At 42.1% G+C, this 20,939-nt stretch overlaps 3 protein-coding genes across 4 annotated transcripts in view; all 3 read left to right on the top strand.

Moving 5' to 3' along the window:
* The first annotated feature begins 846 nt into the window (after positions 1-846).
* Positions 847-7,300, top strand: LOC307077695 (calreticulin-like). The gene is made up of 9 exons (XM_079739145.1): positions 847-1,027; positions 1,517-1,618; positions 1,810-2,013; positions 2,210-2,304; positions 2,990-3,199; positions 3,711-3,824; positions 4,622-4,765; positions 4,935-5,027; positions 6,082-7,300. Exons 1-9 carry the CDS (start codon positions 934-936, stop codon positions 6,295-6,297), a joined length of 1,272 nt encoding a protein of 423 aa, XP_079595271.1. The 5' UTR covers positions 847-933; the 3' UTR covers positions 6,298-7,300.
* Positions 7,301-7,619: 319 nt separating this feature from the next.
* LOC307078505 (UV excision repair protein RAD23 homolog A-like) lies at positions 7,620-16,133 on the top strand. The gene is made up of 10 exons (XM_079740358.1): positions 7,620-7,778; positions 8,462-8,543; positions 9,029-9,108; positions 9,662-10,230; positions 10,781-10,827; positions 11,023-11,150; positions 11,681-11,807; positions 13,377-13,588; positions 14,217-14,369; positions 14,604-16,133. Exons 1-10 carry the CDS (start codon positions 7,710-7,712, stop codon positions 14,715-14,717), a joined length of 1,581 nt encoding a protein of 526 aa, XP_079596484.1. The 5' UTR covers positions 7,620-7,709; the 3' UTR covers positions 14,718-16,133.
* A 2,582-nt stretch (positions 16,134-18,715) lies between these two features.
* The window catches only part of LOC307078597 (epidermal growth factor receptor substrate 15-like 1), a 34,080-nt gene continuing 31,856 nt past the window's right edge, over positions 18,716-20,939 (top strand). Inside the window, exons 1-3 of one of the 2 annotated variants that reach the window (XM_079740491.1) lie at positions 18,716-18,760; positions 19,671-19,712; positions 20,125-20,214. In XM_079740491.1, the coding sequence (XP_079596617.1) occupies positions 18,734-18,760; positions 19,671-19,712; positions 20,125-20,214 (159 nt within the window). In that variant the 5' untranslated portion in view covers positions 18,716-18,733. The remainder of the gene's footprint in view (positions 18,761-19,670; positions 19,713-20,124; positions 20,215-20,939) is intronic. The other variant, XR_013811996.1, reaches the window with a different exon arrangement.

The raw sequence follows: 20,939 nt of genomic DNA on the forward strand, positions 1-20,939 counted from the left end.
TTGTTTACAAATTACATCATTATGACGCTTCTACGGAAAGCGGGCAGGACATACAGTGTTCGCGGACCTCCTCGTATGCGTTATACCGGTTAAAAAGGGTGTTTCAACTCAATAAGAACAAACATTAGATTAAACAACTATAATAACAACAACAGCCCAACCATAACCAAGGCAACAGCAAACGGCAAGCTTATAAGTGACAAACAAAGAGTGTGATGCGAAAAAGTTGCACCTCGGTCACTGCATGGTACTTTGCTTTCTTGCAAATGCTATTTGAAAGGTTTTCTCAGCCTACGTGATAAAATATTGTGAAGGCACTTGACTTCTTACTTTAACTCATACCCACTTGGTTCACTGTGCACATGACCTACCATAATCTACTTAGTGCAAATGTATGTTGTGGGGAAGAATCTGTGTATTTGCATGTCATAAAATGCATGGCTATCTATAATGCTTGTTTAAGTTCCTGCCTCTGATTATGAGTTTTGATTTGAATAACGGGATGTTTTTTTGTTTTGTCCCTTTCTACATTGTATGTTGTAAAAATAAATATATTTCAACGCTAGTTTGGGTTTAAAAGCTTATTGTTTTCATGAGGTGACATGAGGTACATCGTAGATATACATAAAAAACAACAGCGTCTGGATAAACTTGTGAAGTTGTGTCTGGTACGGGGTATGTGAGCTACGACGGGAACAGGAGGGGGGTAAAGTCCTACGATTTTCCGAGAGGCCCTCGATGTAACCCGAGTACTTCCGAAAAATAACTCGTGGTCTCATTTCATTGGCGAAGCTCTTGTCCAATCACCTGCGGCCATCTGTGCAGGAATAGATAGTAAAGCCTTTCTTGTGCTGCGTTTCCTTGAAGGTGTATCGCTTTATTAAGACCGGAGCTGCTTGATCTACCTGTCATTCGTTGGAGAAGATTGGAACCATGAAGCTCGCCGTCGCAGCAGTCGTCCTCCTGGCATCGTTAGCCATCACCATCGAGGCTACTGTGCACTTCAAGGAACAGTTTCTGGACGGAGGTACAGTACCAATTCATTATGGAGTGGGTTGAATGTTTTTAAAGTGCACACAACTAAAACATTTGACGATTTTCCTCTTCAATTTGATAGAGGAAACATGATAAACATGTCTGATAAGTTGATCACACCTAACCTGAACTAAGCTAACACATTGAAGGGCGTATAGAGAACGTGTAGACCTGTGGTTCTAGAATAGGTCATTTAACGTTATTACAAAATATGAGTGAATGCAAACTGTCACAAATGTATTCAACTGTAATGTAACTTATACACTTCCGTGTGGCGTTGTTCAAGCAACAATACATAATTATTACCTGATGTTAACTGATTACCTTTTATGCCTCCACTTTTGGTTTCACTTACAAGTCATAGGCTCTGGCAGAAGTTTAGCGTCCTTAGAAGATGTAACCCACTTAACTACTATTGCAAGGGCATGTCGAAGAACAGTAAACATGTCGTTATTAAATGGGGCGGAATGTTACGTTTCAGATGCCTGGAAGAGCCGGTGGGTTGAGTCCAAGCAGAAGTCGGATTATGGTGTGTGGAAGCTGAATGCTGGCAAGTTTTATGGCGATGCCGAGGCAGATAAAGGTAATTTGCACATTGCATTTACAAGTGTCCTTCTGTTGAGCAGCACACTGACTCCAAGAAAGACAACACAATTGGGTGCAGCAGGGGTGAAACCCTTTTGAATAAAGATGCAACCAGAAAGTGGTTATTTATACATGTACTATGAATGTCGGTAAGAATAAAACAAAACACTTTACTACTTTTGTGTTAAGGTGTCCAGACGAGCCAGGACGCTCGTTTCTATGCAGTGTCCAGCCGCTTCGAGCCTTTTAGCAATGAGGGCAAGCCGCTGGTGGTCCAGTTCACGGTGAAGCACGAGCAGAAGATTGACTGTGGGGGTGGCTACGTCAAGATTTTCCCCGCTGACCTAGACCAGACCAACATGCATGGAGACTCTCAGTATTACATCATGTTCGGTGAGTGTGGGTGTACGGGTACGCTTTTGACGCTCTGTGCATATTTGTGTGCTTTGAGTCAGGTTCCTGTTTGAGAAAGAAGGGACTTTGAAACATTGACCTTTTTTGTGCATGTTTTCTTTTCATTTTACACTCAATTGATTCAAACAATTTATTTGAATCATTTTAACTGGTTTGTGTGTTACTCTACTTGCAGGACCTGACATCTGTGGGTACAGCACAAAGAAGGTGCATGTGATCTTCAACTACAAAGGAAAGAACCACCTCATTAAGAAGGACATCAAATGCAAGGTATCTATTTTATGTGTTATTTATTTTGTTAATGGGGATGCCTCATGAAACTATCAATTTCTTCAAGAAACATTTCGAAAGTTGGTCCAAACACATCAATGCCATGCATAGAATAGCATATTCTTGTCCATTATTGATTTATTACACATTATTGAACTTGAGACAACAAATGGGACCCTCTCTGCAAACCTTTTTCACCCATTTATTAAAGTGATAGACAACAGAATGTACTATTTTGGTCCATCAAATCTCAAGTGGAATCAGTCCATATATTTCCTCTTATTCAAGCAGCTTGAATGGGTGGAGTCTATTTACCCTCTTGGCTACATACCCAAGTGGCTGACCAACTACCGTCAACTCAAAAGGCTGTGACAGTTTGAGGAAGTACAAACTGCACAAAAAAAAGGAGGGGGGCGGGGATTCAGACCACGCCCATTATAGTCTTTCCAAGAAAGAGTGTGTAGGCTAACGTTCAGATGTCTATTAACACACTTTTCTACATTTTCTTGACAAGATAAATGAAAGGTGTGCAGTGGATACATCCCTCTGTGATATTCAGATTCTTATTTTGGGTTTTTAGTTCAATCCCATTAAATATCTTGTTTTCCGACTCCTCTCTCTCTGTCTCTGTCTCTGTCTCTCTCTCACTCTGTCTCTCTTGCTTTCTCTCTCTCCATCCATCCAGGATGACGAGCTCACCCACTTGTACACGTTGATCCTGAACCCGGACCAGACATACGAAGTGAAGATCGACAACGAGAAGGTGGAGTCCGGCAGCATGGAGGAGGACTGGGACATGCTGCCCGCCAAGAAGATCAAGGACCCAGAGGCCAAGAAACCAGAGAACTGGGATGACCGCGAGAAGATGGACGACCCCACCGACGTCAAGCCTGAGGTAGAAAGACACGCGGCACTCACTCACGGGTTGTTTGGGAGAACAGGAAATAGTAGTATAATAATAATAGTAGTAAAATTAGGCCTAAAAAGAGATCAACATTTTAAAAAAACAATAAACTCCCAAAAGCTATGCTGAAGTATATACACAATATAAGTCGTAATATATTTGTCAACAGTACAGACAGCAGATTTAATTTTATTGAAAATATATGCTTTTACTGTGAATCCTACATTATTGTACATAAGTATCTAAAGTGTCTAATTGATGTAAGTTTCAAGTAGGCCAAATGGCTGCATTAGTATATAATTTTAGTGTCTAATATCTATTATTAAATGTTATATGAAATCAGTCACGCTAGTCATAAGTAGAATGGTATAGTTCACCAATTCTTGGGGTTGACTGAGCCTCTTTGAACCAATTCAGGAGAAAAACAGAATAACCTATGCCAGAAGGATGAGGCCACAATCTGATTGGTGCATCAGGGGTTCACTGAGTCAATATGTTGCAGGACTGGGAGAAGCCTGAGACTATCCCCGACCCTGATGCGACCAAGCCCAGCGACTGGGACGAGGATATGGATGGAGAGTGGGAGCCGGCCGTGATCGCCAACCCAGAGTACCAGGTACACCGGTCTGCCACAGTTGTATGGGAAGTCACTTAATCAACTTGCGACGGTAGCCACGTAAAGATTTATTTTAAATCTAAAAATCGAATAAAAAAAGTAAACTGAGGCTGCTCTACAACTGTAGTCCATCAAATACGAATTATTAGTTGGAGTAAGGTAGGGAGCATGGTGTTTCAAAATAAAATGCTCCCCAGATCCTGCTATATTTTTAGAATAAGTAAGCCGATTTCCTCTGGGGTGGACAAGGGAGGACCTTGACTTTCCACGTCCTGTCAAAATAAACCTTAGGGCAATCAGGAATAGTGTTTCAGAGTCTTAGGTGTAGCTAACCTATACTGTAGATGATACCCCCCCCCACAGCCACTTGAGCCAGTTTGTATCTTTTTTATTTTCCAAATGATGGTCCTCAGCTTTTACCATGCTTGCACCTGCGTCCTTTTTCCTGTCCAGTTGCTTAGTTACTGGCATAAGGAAGTTTGGTGGAGGGTGTCAATTTGTGCAAGTTATGTTGTCATCGTAGACATTGGTCCAACTTTGCAGGGGCTTGCTATGCTGTACGCTGCAAGTGCAACCCGCTGTGTTTCACTTTCCCCCTTGATTCTTGTTTTTAAGAGGTGCTTTATCATTCTGCTTAGCACTATAAAAAAAGCAATGCAGAGATTTCTCAAAAACATTCACAGCCAGTGTAATTGAAAGAATGGGTTAGTTGATACACACAGACAATTTTTTTTGTGGGGCTATAGAGCTGCAGCCCACTTCCAGTATTAACTGTAGTGCTCCTCTTTCTCCCTAAGGGCGACTGGCAACCCAAGCAGATCGACAACCCCGACTACAAGGGAATCTGGGTTCACCCAGAGATCGACAACCCAGAGTACTCTGCTGACGACACCATGTACAAGTTTGACAGCATTTCCGTTTTGGGCCTTGACTTGTGGCAGGTAAAGATGCTCCTGAAACCATCCGGATCTGTGTGGAATAGCAATTGTTATTCGATCACAATCCCAATTTATCAAGTTATTATTAAGTGTTGTCTACCAATGGTAGAATTTGATTCCAAGGCAAGTCATGTACCTTTTTAAAAATATTATTGTATTCATTTTTCAATAGGTAAAATCTGGCACCATCTTCGACAACTTCCTGATTGCCGATGACGTCAAAGAAGCCGAGGAGTTTGGGGAAGAAACCTGGGGCAAAACTAAGGTAGCCCAGCTTGATAATACTGATGCTAAGTGGCTTTTACAGATTAAGCACCCTCACTTAATTTGCATTCGGATCCATGGATGCAGCAAGCCACTAGACCACAGAGCTGTCCGTTCTCCCCCCTCGACACAGCCAATCTTTCTAGAAACCGCTCAAGGGCCAACCAATTGGCCTAGCAAACGGGTTTGGGTCTCTTTTGCAATGAGTGTCACAAGAGCGACTGGAAATCGAGATTACCTCACATGAAACGCTGTATGTAATGCGTGTTTGGTCCTCAAGTGGCGGTTAGCAGCCTCATGCTTTCACTTGAGATACACTTAAACCCTCTTTGACTTCCAAAAGCTATTATTTTATTTCCTTGGACATCCATTTGCCCAAACAGCCAATCAATTTGCATGGAGCACTCATATTACCACACGCCATCGAAGAGCTCATTCAAAATGTATTCTACACATGCCACAGTTTTTGCATAAAACTGGCTGTGACATTTCCTGCCAATGAATGAAGTGCCGATTAGAATACTAATGTACATACGGCAGGGTTGGTTATGTAGTGACTTGCTCTGGCCAAATAGGCTGTATGGCTATAAAGATAAATTTGAAATATTGTGCATAGATATTTTGGTTGAAGGTGAACATGATAGACTTGAAGTGCTAAACAATGACTGTTTCACTGGGCCCAGTAGAACTCTTGAAGCTTCATGGATGCCAAGCTCTCAAAGACACCCTTCAAGATTCCACAATAGAGTACAAACACTTTGAAGTCAAGGGGCCAGGAAAGGAGGAAGCATTGGGCCAGAAACATTTTTAAATTGTCATGCAATGCTGCTCCTGTCCAATGAATGGTTGTATTGGTGTTTTTTTTTTAGAAAAAGTTTAAATTACCTGCTGGTCAGTTTCTGTCCAATTGTTATAATCTTTGGTCAATACTATTATTTTGACTAGAGAAGACGATGTTCCTGTGTTAAAAAATGTGGAAGCTCCTAAAAAGGACCGCAGCACGTGCTGTTGTGAGTTTCCATTTCCTTACAGTGGCTTATTTTCTCCCCCAACAGGAACCAGAGAAGAAGATGAGGGATGATCAGGAGGAGGCGGACAGGAAGTCGAGGGAAGAGGAGGAGAAGAACAAGAAGGATACGGATGGTGCCGATGAGGAAGACGAGAACGAAGATGACGAGGAGGGAGGGGATGAGGAGGAGGGAGACGACCAAGGGGAGGAACCCACAGAAGAGGAGGAAGAGGAGGAACCCGTGAAGAAGGATGAGTTGTAGAGGTGGACATTTTGTCAACATGGGAGGGACTGCTGGGCATCTCCTCCCAGCAGGGAAACAACAACGCCAACATCAACATCAAAATGGCAGAACCTCATGGACACTGGCAGCAGCCTTAGCCTCACAGTGGTAGCAGTTGAGGAGTTAAATAGTTGTATTTTTTAATTTGACTTCATTTTTTTCCCTGAGGTTGAAAAAAAAGTTTTTCACAATTCGTTATCTGCCCTTGAGGATTTTTGTTCAAAAAGTTTAAGATAGATTTACTTAAAGCCATTTGGGTTGGTTTAATATGTCAGCTCCATGCCCTTTTTCATAATGCTGGTTGATTTAGGTGTTGTTTTCGTAAATGGCCCAATCGACTAAAGTAAACGGGAGTGTGTAAGATGAACTAAACAGATTTTATTAATATTATTTGCATTCAATGAGCCTTTTTAGCCCAACGTATTGACCTTCCTTTGGTCAACTCAAGTCATGACAACCTGACCAACAGATGGAGATATAGTACTAAAGTAAATGGGGAAATTACCTCATCAAAGATTTTCACACGGTCTTTCGCTTGATACTTAGATTTTGTTTACCTTATTATCATCACCTACTCAAAGGAATGCCTTTACGTTTTGTACTTTATTTGTTTTAAACCACTGTCAACAGCTGTATGTTATTCCCTTCAAACCTTAATTGAAATCATATCGATCCACTCATCAATCAACTCAGCATTGCTCATAATGTTCACTTTTTGGGGAAATATAGCGTTATTCATCCATATAGTCGTAGTTTTCTGCGACTTGACATTGATGTAAAGCACAGACAATTGTAATTGGTGCATTCATAAATTATTTTTTAATTCATGGTTTTGAGACTGTGTGTGTGTGTGCGTGTGCGTGTGTCGAGGGACTGTAGTGGGCAAACTGTGATTTACGTCTCTTCTTTTATGGATCTTTACGCAAAATGCCAACTGTCTCTTAATTCGGTTTCAGTCAATAAAAGAACGCCTTTCTCTCGATTCTGTGACATCTGCCGTCTTTGCATGTTTCCAAATTTCCAATAGGCTTAAATAGATCCTCAGGATGGGTTCACAGTGATTTTTTATTTATATATATATATATATATAATTTTACGTTTCATTCCGGTGGTGAGTTGCGCTTGTTACGAGCGCACGCAGGCATCAACCACCGCACGATGGACGCGCATAACGGAACCCTATTTTCCGCCCCCAGTGTGCCTTGTCTCAAGCAGCAAGTAGATGGCGTCTGAGCCCACTTCCACTACCCAGCGAGACAGCTGAGTCACACGCACACGCATACAAACCACACAGTCGGAAGGGGAAGGGAACACTAAAGATATTCCTGCACTAGCACGCCGTGTTTTGGGGGTTCCTGACAGCCATTCTTTCAACGAATAGTGTCGGAAAGATGCAGACGATAACGCTGAAGACCCTTCAGCAGCAAACGTTCAAGATTCAGATAGATCCAGAATGGACGGTGAGTATAAGTTAGGGGGGGGGCTGAAGTAAACACGAGCAGGTCAGGGGGGACGGAGTCTCACCCAGCCGGAGGAGGAGGGCCTAGCTGAGGGCGATTTCATGATCAACACAGGCGTGCTGGTTACTTTGTTGTATTTTGTTCAAAGGATCCTATGCTAATTGTTACAAATGTGGCAGTGCGATTCATGAATCGTGTTTTCTGGTAGCGTTTTGTAATCCTGACCTCAACAGCTCTGTGTCCCACCGTGAATGACTGTGCAATATTTTTTTTTCTCAATGGATGTATAAGTATTGTATTAGGCATTGCTGGGCAGACTGAACAGAGGGCATAGGCTATAGCATGACACTTTGAATTGTCTTCTGTAGAATGGGTTATTAGAAAAGGGGATCAGCCCATGCACCCTTTAGTTAGGCCTACTTCAAATAGACCTGTATACATGGTTAACATTGGGAATTAGATGTGCTACAAAATGAGAGCATTAAATGTCCTTTGTTGACTGAATTTATTTGACTGAGTTGGCTAAATTATAATTGTTGGGTTTACCTGGCATGTATGTGTGTGTGTGTGTGTGTGTGTGTGTGTGTGTGTGTGTGTGTGTGTGTGTGTGTGTGTGTGTGTGTGTGTGTGTGTGTGTGTGTATGTATATAAATATGTGTGTTTTCCCTTTCATTGTATTTCAGGTGAAGTCTCTAAAGGAGAAGGTAGAAAAGGAGAAAGGCAAAGAAACCTTCCCGGTGACGGGGCAGAAACTAATCTATGCAGGTGAGCCAAATAATCTATTTTACAGTGGTGACAGTGGCACTAACCGAAAATGTGATCTATAATTGAGCCCGATTAGACTAATTAAAGCCCATGAATAATCCATCAGTTTTATATTAACCTTTGAATGGAAATAATTTGGCCGGTGTTTGCTGATATGATGAGTGATATGATACTCAGGCAATATAACAAGATTATGTCACTGAATGCTATTACACAGATGTTTGACTTTCAGCATAAATGAGTTGTTGTTGTAGATATTTAACTTGATCGTAGGCCTAATTTTCAAGAGACAAAACAGTCTTTGAATTTGAATTAAATGCCATACTTAAAAGGCAAAATTACAATCGTTGCTGACATTTTGGAGTAATGATTTGACACAGTACAGTTTTTGTTTGTCCACATTATATGTTGTTGCATTAGATTATAGTTTTGCTGATATACACTTTGAAAAGAGTTGAAGCGTTTATCTTCTTTCTCTGGCACAGGTAAAATTTTGAATGATGACGTTCCCTTGAAAGAGTACAAAATCGATGAGAAAAACTTTGTAGTGGTCATGGTGACAAAGGTAAGGGCTTTTCAGTGTAATACCCTTCCTGCTTTCACCTTCTCTGATCCTGTTTAATTGCTGGGTTCCATAATGCCCATTCTGGTTTTGCCTTAATTTGATAAAATATTTGTTATGATACAAATATTACTAGAAATATATCATCATAAGTTCTACATTTGCAAAGTATTTGCGAAAGTTTTACGCAGTGTTGTAATAGTTTAAAGGACGTTAACTTGATATGCTTTTATAACCTTGATATGTTTGTAATGTAATGGGGAACCAAATAAATTCCCTTTAATGTTTTTGTTGAGTGAGACATCTCAACAAACTCTTTTCTAGATTAAGCCCCAATGTGTTCGGGGTCACATTCAATGCACATTCAATACTATATACATATATATGTATATATATGTATACGTATTGTAACCAGTAAGCAAACTAAAAATAACATTATGATTTATATAGAAGAAAATAAGATATGTAAAAAGAAGTAGCCATTTTAATGAAGAGTGTCCATTTCAACCTTGACCTTGACAAAGTCCATGCGGCCATTTTTATTTTATTTTCCCAGCCCAAACCATCAAATTCTTCAAAAACTGCCCCGCAAGCTTCCCAAACGCCCCAGCACATCCCAGCCCCGTCTCCGACCCCGACAGCAGCTGAGGCCCCTGGCCCGAGACGAGTGGCCCCGGCAGCAGCAGCAGTACCGGCACCGACGACTCCAGTGCCTGCCCCCTCCGTCGCCCCGCTCCCAGTCACCACAAACTCAGCGGCCCCATCTGAAACCCAGACTTCAGCAAGCCCCGCGGGTTCTCTGCCTCCGGGAGCAACGCCAGACAGGGAGGCCCCTCGGAATGGGACCTTGGCTACAGCTCCAGCTCCTCCTCCTGCCACTGCGGTCTCTACCTCCTCAGCCCCTTCAGCCTCCTCAGCTTCCCCAGCCGCCACGCAAGGCTTAGTTTCCAATGAACAGGAAGACGTTAAAGTCACGGAGCAGGCCGTAACGTCGGCCGCTGGTCCGGAGGAGTCCCCTAACCAGGATGAGTGCCCCGTCTCGGGTGAACAGCAAGAGGAGAAGCCCCGGGAAGAGACTGAGACTGAAGCATCTGACCCGCCGCCAGACCACGCTGGGGCTTTCGGGTTGGTAAACAATACAGGCAATCATTCTACGTGACATTCGATTACATACTCTTTTTAGTAGCACCATACCAAAAGAAGACTGGAAATATGTTTAGTATTTTTAAATGCAGTTCCCATTGAAAACGTACCCGTTGGGAACGGGCTGATTGCTTGGCTCCGGTATTGCTGCTTGCAACTTCCTTGTGGACCGCCTATACAAACAACTATACGAACACGCTCAACACTGTATTTCCAAGTTTGAATTCGATCGGATGAGCGGTTGTGGAGGAAATTGGGGACAGACATGCATACATACAAAGAGACGCCTCTAATTATAGTTGGATTGTTTTAGTCTGTATTGACGCAATCAATCAGTATTATCTGTAAACATTACGGTCATAATTCAGCTATGATTAAATATGCTTTTCAATATAGTATAACTATAATAAGCTATGTCTATGACAGCTATTAGCAGTCATAGTAGAAAAGCAGATTGGATTGCAGATTGAAAAGAACGTTGTTTCTATTTTTATTTATTAAGTGTTTATTTGTCTTCTCATTTTTCTCAAAGGCTTGTGGACGATCTGGATCTTCTAGAGGAGGCTGCTTCAATACTGGGTAATGAATGTGTATCAACTCCTTCCTTCGTACTTCAGTCCTCCATCTCCCTCTTCTGTCTAAGCGTTGGTGTTCCCCTCCCTCCGTCCTTCCTCCTCTGTATCTTTGTTCTCCTCAATTCTCTTCCATCCCAATAACCTTCTATTGGTCTACCCTTTTTTGACGGCCTCCTGATATTCTCTAACTCCCCCACAGTGACGGGCCAGGCCTATGAGAACCTGGTGTCGGAGATCATGTCCATGGGCTATGAGAGGCAGCTGGTGGTGTCCGCCCTGAGGGCCAGCTTCAACAACCCGGACCGCGCGGTGGAGTATCTTCTCATGGTGAGGGTAACGCATAAGCACTGCAGCGTTGTGTGCCTCCCGATGGCACACAACAAGTTTGCGGAGTGTCGTAGAGCTTTGAGAGTCGATGTATTAAGATGCCTAGCTTTGCACGCTACCCAAACAAACAGCCACAAATCCAACAAACACCAACAAATGCAAACAAACCAACAAATGACAGAAAATACGGACCAGTGTGCCATACTGGTGGTCTTTGGCTGTTGTAGGTACTTGTAGGTTGTAGTTTTTTTTTGGCTAACATGTTAAATTGGTTTTGGCCAACTTTGGCTACATTCTGTAGGTGGGTGCTGTTGGGGCAGTGAGCAAGCACTTTCTAGAGGGTGAGCTACACTTACTATTTAATATTTAGCAGAAACTTTAGCTTATCTAAAGGCAGGCTGCGGACATTGGGGGTTTGAACCAAGAACGTTTCAGCTGGGAGTCAAAAATCCCCAGGCAAATAGACTATCCTGCACCTCCTCCCCACTGTCTGGTAATATAAAGAAAAGGCTCATCGTTGTTGTTTGCAGGGTATGCCAGCAGATCCTACTGGTCTAGCCGAACAAGAGCCACTGACGCTCAGTGCTCCATCCAACCTCGCTGCCTCCACACCTGCCCCCCCGGATCAACCCCTACAGGCATCAGCACCCCCCAACAGTAAGCACCAACACATACACGCACGCATACATACTGCCACACACATCAACACACCCACTCACCCACTTAAACACCCGTTTATCAAAGGACAACTTTTTCAACGTAGACCCTGTTCTCCCATTATTTTGGGGCTGGACAACAAACGGAAAGCAAACAAGCATTCAAGGCGGACAACAAACAAGCATTGAGCCCAATCATGGCTCCAATGGCGGGGAATATAGAGTCCACGTTGAAAAAACTTTAAGCAAGCCTTTTATAAGGGATGCACATGGTTAAACGTGAAATGCATAATGTTAAACCATAATCACACCAGATGGTCTGAGATGCATCCGGGTAGTGTAACAGGTTAGAGTAGCTGTTAGAACACATTAGTCACTTTCTGATAACGTAACAATTGTATCAGAAAGTGACCACCTCGCTGGTGGTCAGCGGGAAATGGTATACGAACAACCCCTCCTACCAATTATAATGTATCCTTTCCATGCGCACATTTGTATTATTACACGGTATGCAGGATTATGTTCATGTGCCAATATTTCTTCACTCCAGACTACTTTTGTCTTCAATATCCACTTCTAGGGACCTGTATAGGAAGACTTTGGCCCAATCCCAATTCACCCCTTAATACCCAGACAAAGAGCCCTTTAAACTGGAGTATGTTTTTATTTACTTTTAATAATCATGTATATTGCAATAATATTTCATGTTGCAAATTCAGATTTTTGGCAGAGCTGCCTACAATTATTCTTCCATATCACATTAACGTGTAAACAAGGCGGGCATAGTGTCTCTGACCCCAGATGTAGTTGAACCTTGAAAATGTTTTGAAAAAGTAATGCATCCATGTGAAAAAGATTTTGCAGAGCAGATTCATTTTATTCTTGTATCTGGCCGTCCAGCAAAAAACAAAAAACGACTCTGGTTCCATGCTGGATCAATCAGCGATGACTCGCAACAAACCCTTGCAGAGAAGGTGACTCCCTGCTAACCCCCTGGGAGGAATGCACATCTTCATGTACACATAGGTCCAAGACTGGCAAAAAGGGAGTGTACAGATCTCTTGAGCAGGAATGTGGATCTTCACGTCCTTTGCATATATCCTCAGACCATTTTTTCAAAAGTAATCCAGTGGGATTTCGGATCACGGATGGGATCAAATCTTGGAAAGGGGTTTTTCAAAGCAAAAGTGGGATCCTGAACTAAGATCAGTTCATGTAATTCGATTTTACATTTGATCTGGATCAAACCTGTCCTTTGGGTTTTTCAAAACTTTGAACTCGGTTTGGGATCTATTTGATCCAAAAAAAACAGGATTATCCTGATCCCATCGGAAGGGTGGATTCAGTTGGTTATCCTGAAATTTGGAATTTGGATTAGAGTGATCCAATCCAATGTTCCTTTAATAACTGGCATAAAAGTAAGATGGATCAGGTAATCCTGGGTAGCAAAACATGGGATTTCCAAATCTGGATCAATTTTATCCAGATTATTATTTTTTTTAAAACCTGACCCAGGAGGCAGAAGTTTAATTTGGCCTCAACTTGAATGCATGTTGTTCCTCCTCCCCAGCAGGGGCAGCATTGCCTGTGAATCTGCTCCCTTTGGTCGGTGGTGGTGAAAGTGGTGATATAAGTCCAGGGGGAACAGTGACCGGGAACCCTCTGGAGTTCCTGAGGAGCCAGCCTCAGTTTCAGCAGATGAGGCAGATCATCCAGCAGAACCCCGCTCTGCTACCAGCCCTGCTACAACAACTTGGCAGAGACAATCCCCGTCTCCTGCAGGTACTGCCGCCCCACTCTACACTGCCTCGTGTGTGTGTTTGTGTTTGTGTGAGAGATTGAGGTTGGGGGACTGCGGTTTTATTGGCCGATAATTGGCGGAAAACGACACACGACATTTTACACGAGAGGCCATCCGTGCGAGATAGAAAAGACGCAAGATGTCCTTTCTTTTCTCCCATGGTCTTTTCTCACACATACCAGCCCTCGCATTGATGCGTGACAACAGATGATGAGAATCATTTGCATTTTGCGCCAATGCATTTGTCCATACAAATATTTTTACCATTAAGTAATTTAGAGTACCTCTTTATCCATTGAGACTTACAGAGAATTTAAGATCCATGCCATGTCAAGGAGCAGGTAAAGTTATGTGTCTGTCCCTTACCATTGGGATTCAAACCCAGGCAGAGTCAGTATAAAACCGTCACCACAAGATGATCCTGCCCAGTTATCCCTGCAAGGCATTTACAAATGTGATATTTTATTCCTTAAAATAATACCTGTACTGTTTACAGATTGCTATACTTTCCACAGCCACATGCAGTCAGGAGGACAATTAATTATTTACAAATCCTATTTTTCCTTTTCTTTATGTGTTCTAACAACTGTCTCTTGTTTTGTTCCCAAGCAAATCACTCAGCATCAGGAGCGCTTTGTCCAGATGCTGAACGAGCCCCGCAGTGGGGGGGATACCCCTGGAGGGGAGGGGGCAGCGGGCCAGGGGTCACCACAGACCAACTACATCCAGGTCACCCCACAGGAGAAGGAGGCCATCGAGAGGGTAGGAATGAGGGAATCACTAGTCTGTCTGTCTGTCTGTCTGCCTGCCTGTCTGTCTGTCTGTCTGTCTGTCTGTCTGTCTGTCTGTCTGTCTGTCTGTCTGTCTGTCTGGGATTGCTTCTCTAATTATAGTTGTGGCCACAGTTGCTGTCCCAGGTGTCAACACGGTTAGCAGGATTCGAGTGAGTGTGGGGGTTTCCCAAATTCCTAAACCGTGTGCATCATCATGTTTCAGCTAAAAGCCCTGGGCTTCCCGGAGGGACTGGTCATCCAGGCCTACTTCGCCTGCGAGAAGAACGAGAACCTTGCCGCAAACTTCCTGCTCCAGCAGACGTGGGACGACGAATGAGAGTCTGAAACACAGAGAGACCACGCTGCACCCCATGAGGTCCTTGATGGGGATGGAAGGAAAGGACATTTGCAAGGGGGGAGCGCACTCTTTTCTGGGCAAGGGGATATGGATCTACGGTGATGAGGCTGTTGATAGGGACATCGGCAGTAATGGTGAGGTGGTAATGATGAGGAGTGGATGGTGAGGTTGAAGGTTTGACACACTGTTTAAAAGCTATCTGTGCTGCGCCGCTGCCGGTTCGCCACACCGATGTGATGATGTCAACGTCCCTGGCACTGCATCTCTATTTGCTGCTACTATGATTACTGCTGCCCCCTCTGCTGTCTCGTCACACTCGTTATAAGAGAAGGTATGGGTTTGTCATCAAAGGTAACAACGTTCACCAGATGGGCAATCCAACCATGTGAAATAATTGGAAAGTCATCCTTACATGTGAAAAGTCATCGTAGACAAACATAAGACAACAGTCCCAGAACTAATCTGAAACCACAAACAAAAGCCTTCTATAGACAATCCTTGACAAAAAACACAATATCGAGATAAGGCATTTTACATAGATGCTAGGTGAGGTTCAGTCTATGGCTGGTCAAATCACCTGGCCCTTGTCTGAGCCAATACAATACACAAACTGTTTGTTGATGTCCCCATTAAGGTGTTGCTTGTAATTTATTATATATATTTTGATATCTATCTATAGATATAAGTATATATCTACATAGATATTTATACCAACAAATACACTACAGGATCATGTGTGAGATGAAATGAATGCATTTGTGTTATTAATGTGATGAAGGCTTAATATCTTGTCATTGACAATATGTCATCATGTTGGCGTGTTGGTGTTACAATAGACAAATAGTACTAGACTTCTAATATGAAATCCAATATTTATACATCATTTCCCTGTTTCAGTTTGTCTTGTGTATTCAATACGGATCTTTATGCTGTAAGCTTGCAGATTGGGCCATTGCTCCTACATGCCTTATATTTTTAAAGAAACAAACAGATATGGTTTTTTGCATAGTGAGCTTTAGTTTTCATTTTATTGTTCTTAAACAAGATTGTTTTAAGAGTGTCATATCAATAGAGTTGTAAATGCAGGAAACAAATAAGCCTATGTCTGTAGAAAATGGACTAAAGGGAATTCCAAGAAGTGCTAGAAGCCAAAAGATTGAATAAGACCTTTAAAATAAGCATGTGCTTTGAGTGTTTTTGTTGCCTTGGTTATTTTTTTGTCTGATGTTTAACAAATTTCAGACTGGAAAATGTTTACTTTGTATGGATGATATCAACAGACGCACATAATTTAGAAAATGTGCCGTAATTCACCTGAAGAACTTTTTGGGTTGCATGAGTTTGTTTTGAAAGGTTATTTATAGCATGGTATAGCAGGATTAGGGTGGTGTGATATTGTATTGAGTCAAAATGTGTTGGTTTTACCACTTTTGTTCATGTGATTTTAAATACAATTATAAAATATAGCCTTAAAATATACCAAGAGGTTTTGCTGAATAGATGTGGAAAAACTTGTTTCAGCATTGTGTAAAATAAATGGCTTTTACAAAGCAAACTAGTATGCATTGGTCATGCTTTCAGAGGATTCTCTGCAGTTATGTACTCAATTTGTAATGAGATTGTGTCTGATTATCAGATAGGACGGAGCTCCAAAGGGGAGGGGGGGTATATTAAATTACATAGTTGTATATATTATATACAACTAAATGTGAGACCTTTTTTTAAAAAAAAAAAAACACACACACATACACACACAGAATTACACATACAAACCAGCATTCCTCTTCACCCAAGAGCTTATCTTCTTCCTCACGAATAAGGGGAAGATAAGCTGATATAAATATAAAGGGTAGAGTGAAGGGGTCTGCAGCCACACTGCCCATGCCGGTCCCTGCTATTCCCAGTTGGATCAGTAGGGTTTCTGACTTGATCAGACATTTCAGAAGTTTCATCCCACACTGGAACACAGGCAGTTCTAATTCAGATCCCAGTTTCAATAAATGTTACCACCATAATGGGCGCAGTGTTGACGGTGTTCCACGTCTGGGCCATGTTCTGGGCTTTGATGCAGTGGGCTTCATTGTAGAAGGCCTCTCTCGTGGCCTGTATCGCTCTCTTCTCCTTCCAGGTGAAGAAGTTCTTGTAGTCACTGAAGTATTATTGTTTCCTTTCCTAACACCTCGATTTGAGTCTGCAAAGTGAGGCGTTAATTGTAATTCTTGTGGCAGGTCTAATTCTGGAATTCAAACTAGTCACCGTGCATGAACTGCACGAGCCAGCCTGAAACACAAATGATGTTATCACTGTTACGTATTTTAAACACATAAAGCTACCCACACATAGCCACTAGGAAGTAGGATCGAACACATAGGCCGAAATTACCACACATAGCCACTAGGAAGCAGGACCCGACATTTTGAGCTGCTATAACTATTCCAGCCATAGAGGGCAGCACCTTTAGACAGGTGAGGAGGGCGAAACCAATACGTCATATAGGCCACGCTCACTCAATATTAAAGCAGGGCCTGAAGCCAACGAGATCAGAAACATCCGGCAGTCCATACCAAGGAGTTATGTAGAGAGGCCTGCTGTTTGTCGCTCCATGTGCGTGTCCATACAATTCCCCTCCTTTTGCTTCATAATTACCATACCGAAATACTTTGACAAATAAAGTGAGTTCAAAGCGATCCTGATTAGACTACTTTCTTCAAGAACGCAACATCACGTAATCAGTCGTCTGACATACCCCTAGAATGAATAGATTCTCAACTTATAGTCTATTGTACACATTTTTACCTTAAGTAAACACAATTACAATCGAGACAAATTAATAAGCATGCAACAGCCAGGGTTATGTTATTATATGTGCACATGTGGAACAATACCAATATTTTTCATGTCACGTTATCTAGGACAACTGCATGTCTCCACTCATTCCACCAGCCCAATCTATGTCCCTCTGTGACCAAAACGTGCTGGGCTAAAATCCCCCAAAACATCAAGAACAAAATATGCTTTTTCTTATTAAACAGAAATTATGGCTTATTTTTCTTGTTTTGGTCACCAAAGGCGTTTGGTGTTAACAAACATGTACTGTATATTAGCTAAGATAGGGTTTCGCTTCGGAAATAGATGAATTGCCTTCAATAAGAACCCAGTGTCTTTATCGCCATCTTGTGGCTGCACGTTTCAATTGCAATCGTTTGACTTGATTCACTTCTTTTGTGACGGTATGTCAGATGACTGATTACGTGATTACATCATTTGTGTTTCAGGCTGGCTCGTGCAGTTCATTCAAGGTGACTACGGTTTGAATTCCAGAATTAGACCTGCCACAAGAATTACAATTAACACCTCACTTTGCAGACCCTTCAATAGATTTGTGCTTTTCGTATTGGATTGTATTGGCAATATTGTTTTTATTTGGAGAATCCAATCAAACTTACCTTTTCTAAAACCTTACTATCTTTGCTCTTCTTGACTGTATTGGTATCAAGTCTTGGTGCAGATAGGCTACTCATCAAATGTTGCCAGCCGACAAAACAAATATTTAAACCTTTTGGTTTCATTCGTTTTTAAGTACTACATTCCCTTGAACCACTGTTGGTTAATGTTTCTGATTGTGAGATATAAAAAAAATAATAGCATGGGTAATATGTTGGGTTGTTCATTTGAACGTAAGTGCCATGGGCCCTCAGGGGCTGCTTGTGTACAGGACCCAGAACCTCCTGCAACGCCCATGTGTACTGTTTCCCAAATAGACTGGTCCTTCTTTGTTATTATTAGATACATTATATACTGCCAGGAAAAAATATTTTGTCCTTTCTGTGTTTTGTCATTGAGAATTCCCTGGACAGGGTATGACGTGTCGCACATTTCTAGGGGCTCCGAATTATTGATGACATTGAAAGTAAAAGGAGTGTAATAAGCCGCTTCGCCCACTCGGGGGCGTGTTGTCTTCGGAGGGTGTGTGCGTTCCCGCAGCAACAGGGAAGATGGCAGCCCTCGCATCTCTCACCCAGGTAAAGATGCATTCTTTTACGACAGTACACTCTAACGTTTTGCATTTAGTTGCCATAGCATGACACGCTATTTATTATTCTTCGATATTTTTTATTTGATTTAAATTACCGCGAGTCCGAGCGAGATATCCCCTCTGAACCGCAGCAAGAACGCTTCCAGTCAGCTGGTGCGAAGAGGCCTGACAGTGTTACCGTTAGATAGATAGTGGGGGGGACGGGGACGGGGGGGGCGTTAGCTTTAGCTACAGTAAACATTGGGTAGCCTAGATGCTGCTGCCTGCACTGACACAGCATGAAAGCCATTCAATGCTCAAAACCAAATCGTTCATACCCATTTCCCCATTCAGTCGCTCCATGAAACAGCCAAAGGTGCCCTCCTTAGACGTGGGTAGTGTGGTTGTACAGAAAGCGTCGGCGTTATGAGAGGGCTAACGTTAGCATAGCCTCGGTGTCAGCAGTGTTGGGAGGATGAAGGCAGTGTCTGCTGGGCTCCAGGAGCCGGGGAGCTAGCAAGCTAACCACCTAAGCTGTGATGAGGGATGCTGCTTGGAGCTTAGCCTGCTTGATGCCCTCGTCGGCTCTTGCGATGTCCTTTGCTTTATCCATAGCCTGATAGAAATGAAGGACAAATGATGTTGCTTTTTATTTGTGTCAAAGCATTCCCCTTTCTGAGATGTATATTGTTATTTTGAAATGTAATAATATAAATTGAAAATACTGGTCCATTAACTGTTTTCATTTAGGTTGATGATTCTAAAATTGGATCTTTCCTCTTGCTGTGCTGTCAATAATAACAATTGTCCTTTCTTCTGATTTCGTGTTTTGCACTTGATTTAACTTAATGCCGTGTGTAATAACATAATATGTATAGTCATTGTTCGACCTTAACGTCAATCTCTCTTTGCTGTAGTTGTCAAGTGGGAACCCTGTATACGAAAGCTTTTATAGACAGGTAAGCTAGTATAAGCGACTACCCATCAATCCATCCATTTGATCTAGATCTTGCCTGTTCTGGTGGTTGGACAGTAGAATAGGAGAGCCTTTCCCAGTTTGCACTTCACATCTCTAGACAGTCCACAGACTGGGAAGGAACTTAACCTGTCTAAGTTGTTTTTGTTTTGTATCTAATGTAACATGTGACAGTTTACTTGCAGTAGATTCGATAGACCTAATGAATTGCAGTAGCCCTAATGAAGAATAAATATGAATAAAATACTTTTGTTTTGTAAACTGGTTCCTTCCTGTGCAAACCAAGTCATATTCTGGGAAATAAATGCAGGCTTCTTTAAATTAGATGAGAGGGTAGATGCCGTACTTTTGACTGTAATGTCATTATAAAGCGGTATGTGTGTGTTTGTGCCAAGGTTGATCCTGGGAATACAGGACGAGTAGGGCCAACAGAAGCTGCCTTGTTCTTGAAGAAATCCGGGCTGCCCGACATCACATTAGGAAAGGTGGGTGATTCAGGCCGTGTCTTACGCTTTTAGCTCCATGGCTTTCGGAAAGATAGAAAACAAAGCAAAGATAATGTATATCAAAAACGAACATGTATGCCGCTTCTTTATTTTTAGCTTTCCTCTGTAATTTCATTTTCATTGACTCTGCGTCCTATTTAGGAATATTATGTTATGCAAATCTAGTATTCTGTTATGATGCTGAGGTCGTCCCTGGTTACTACGGTAGTCGAACAAACTGCATATACAAAACGCTTTGCAAATTCAAAAAATCACAAGTGCATTAACGGAAAACAGAAACCCAAATGCAAATGCCTCAATACATATGCAACTCCAGCAATAATCACTTCATCGATTTTTAAAGCGCTTTTTGCATTTGCAGTTTGCTCAACATTTATCAGCTATCACATATGCTTAGTATATCCCAACAACAATGGTCACATTCCCTAATATTATTTTTTTGTCAAGCTTGACCATATTATGATTTGTCAGGTAAATAAAGTAGTTGAATTAGTTGTTTTTGTGACATTGTAATAATTATGTCTATATAACAGAAAAACCTGGAATAGTTGAAGCATCAATGTGCAGACAGAGGCCCATACCCTGTAGCAAAACGTTGGCCAGCTGAAACCCATCAGTAGGCTTTAGCGAAGGCAATAGTAAAACTGCTTGAGTTACTAACAAACAAGCATGCAGGCGAGTACTCCCAAAAGACACTGACAGGA

The sequence above is a fragment of the Pollachius pollachius genome (genome assembly GCF_949987615.1).
Source record: "Pollachius pollachius genome assembly, chromosome: 7".
NCBI lineage: Eukaryota > Metazoa > Chordata > Actinopteri > Gadiformes > Gadidae > Pollachius > Pollachius pollachius.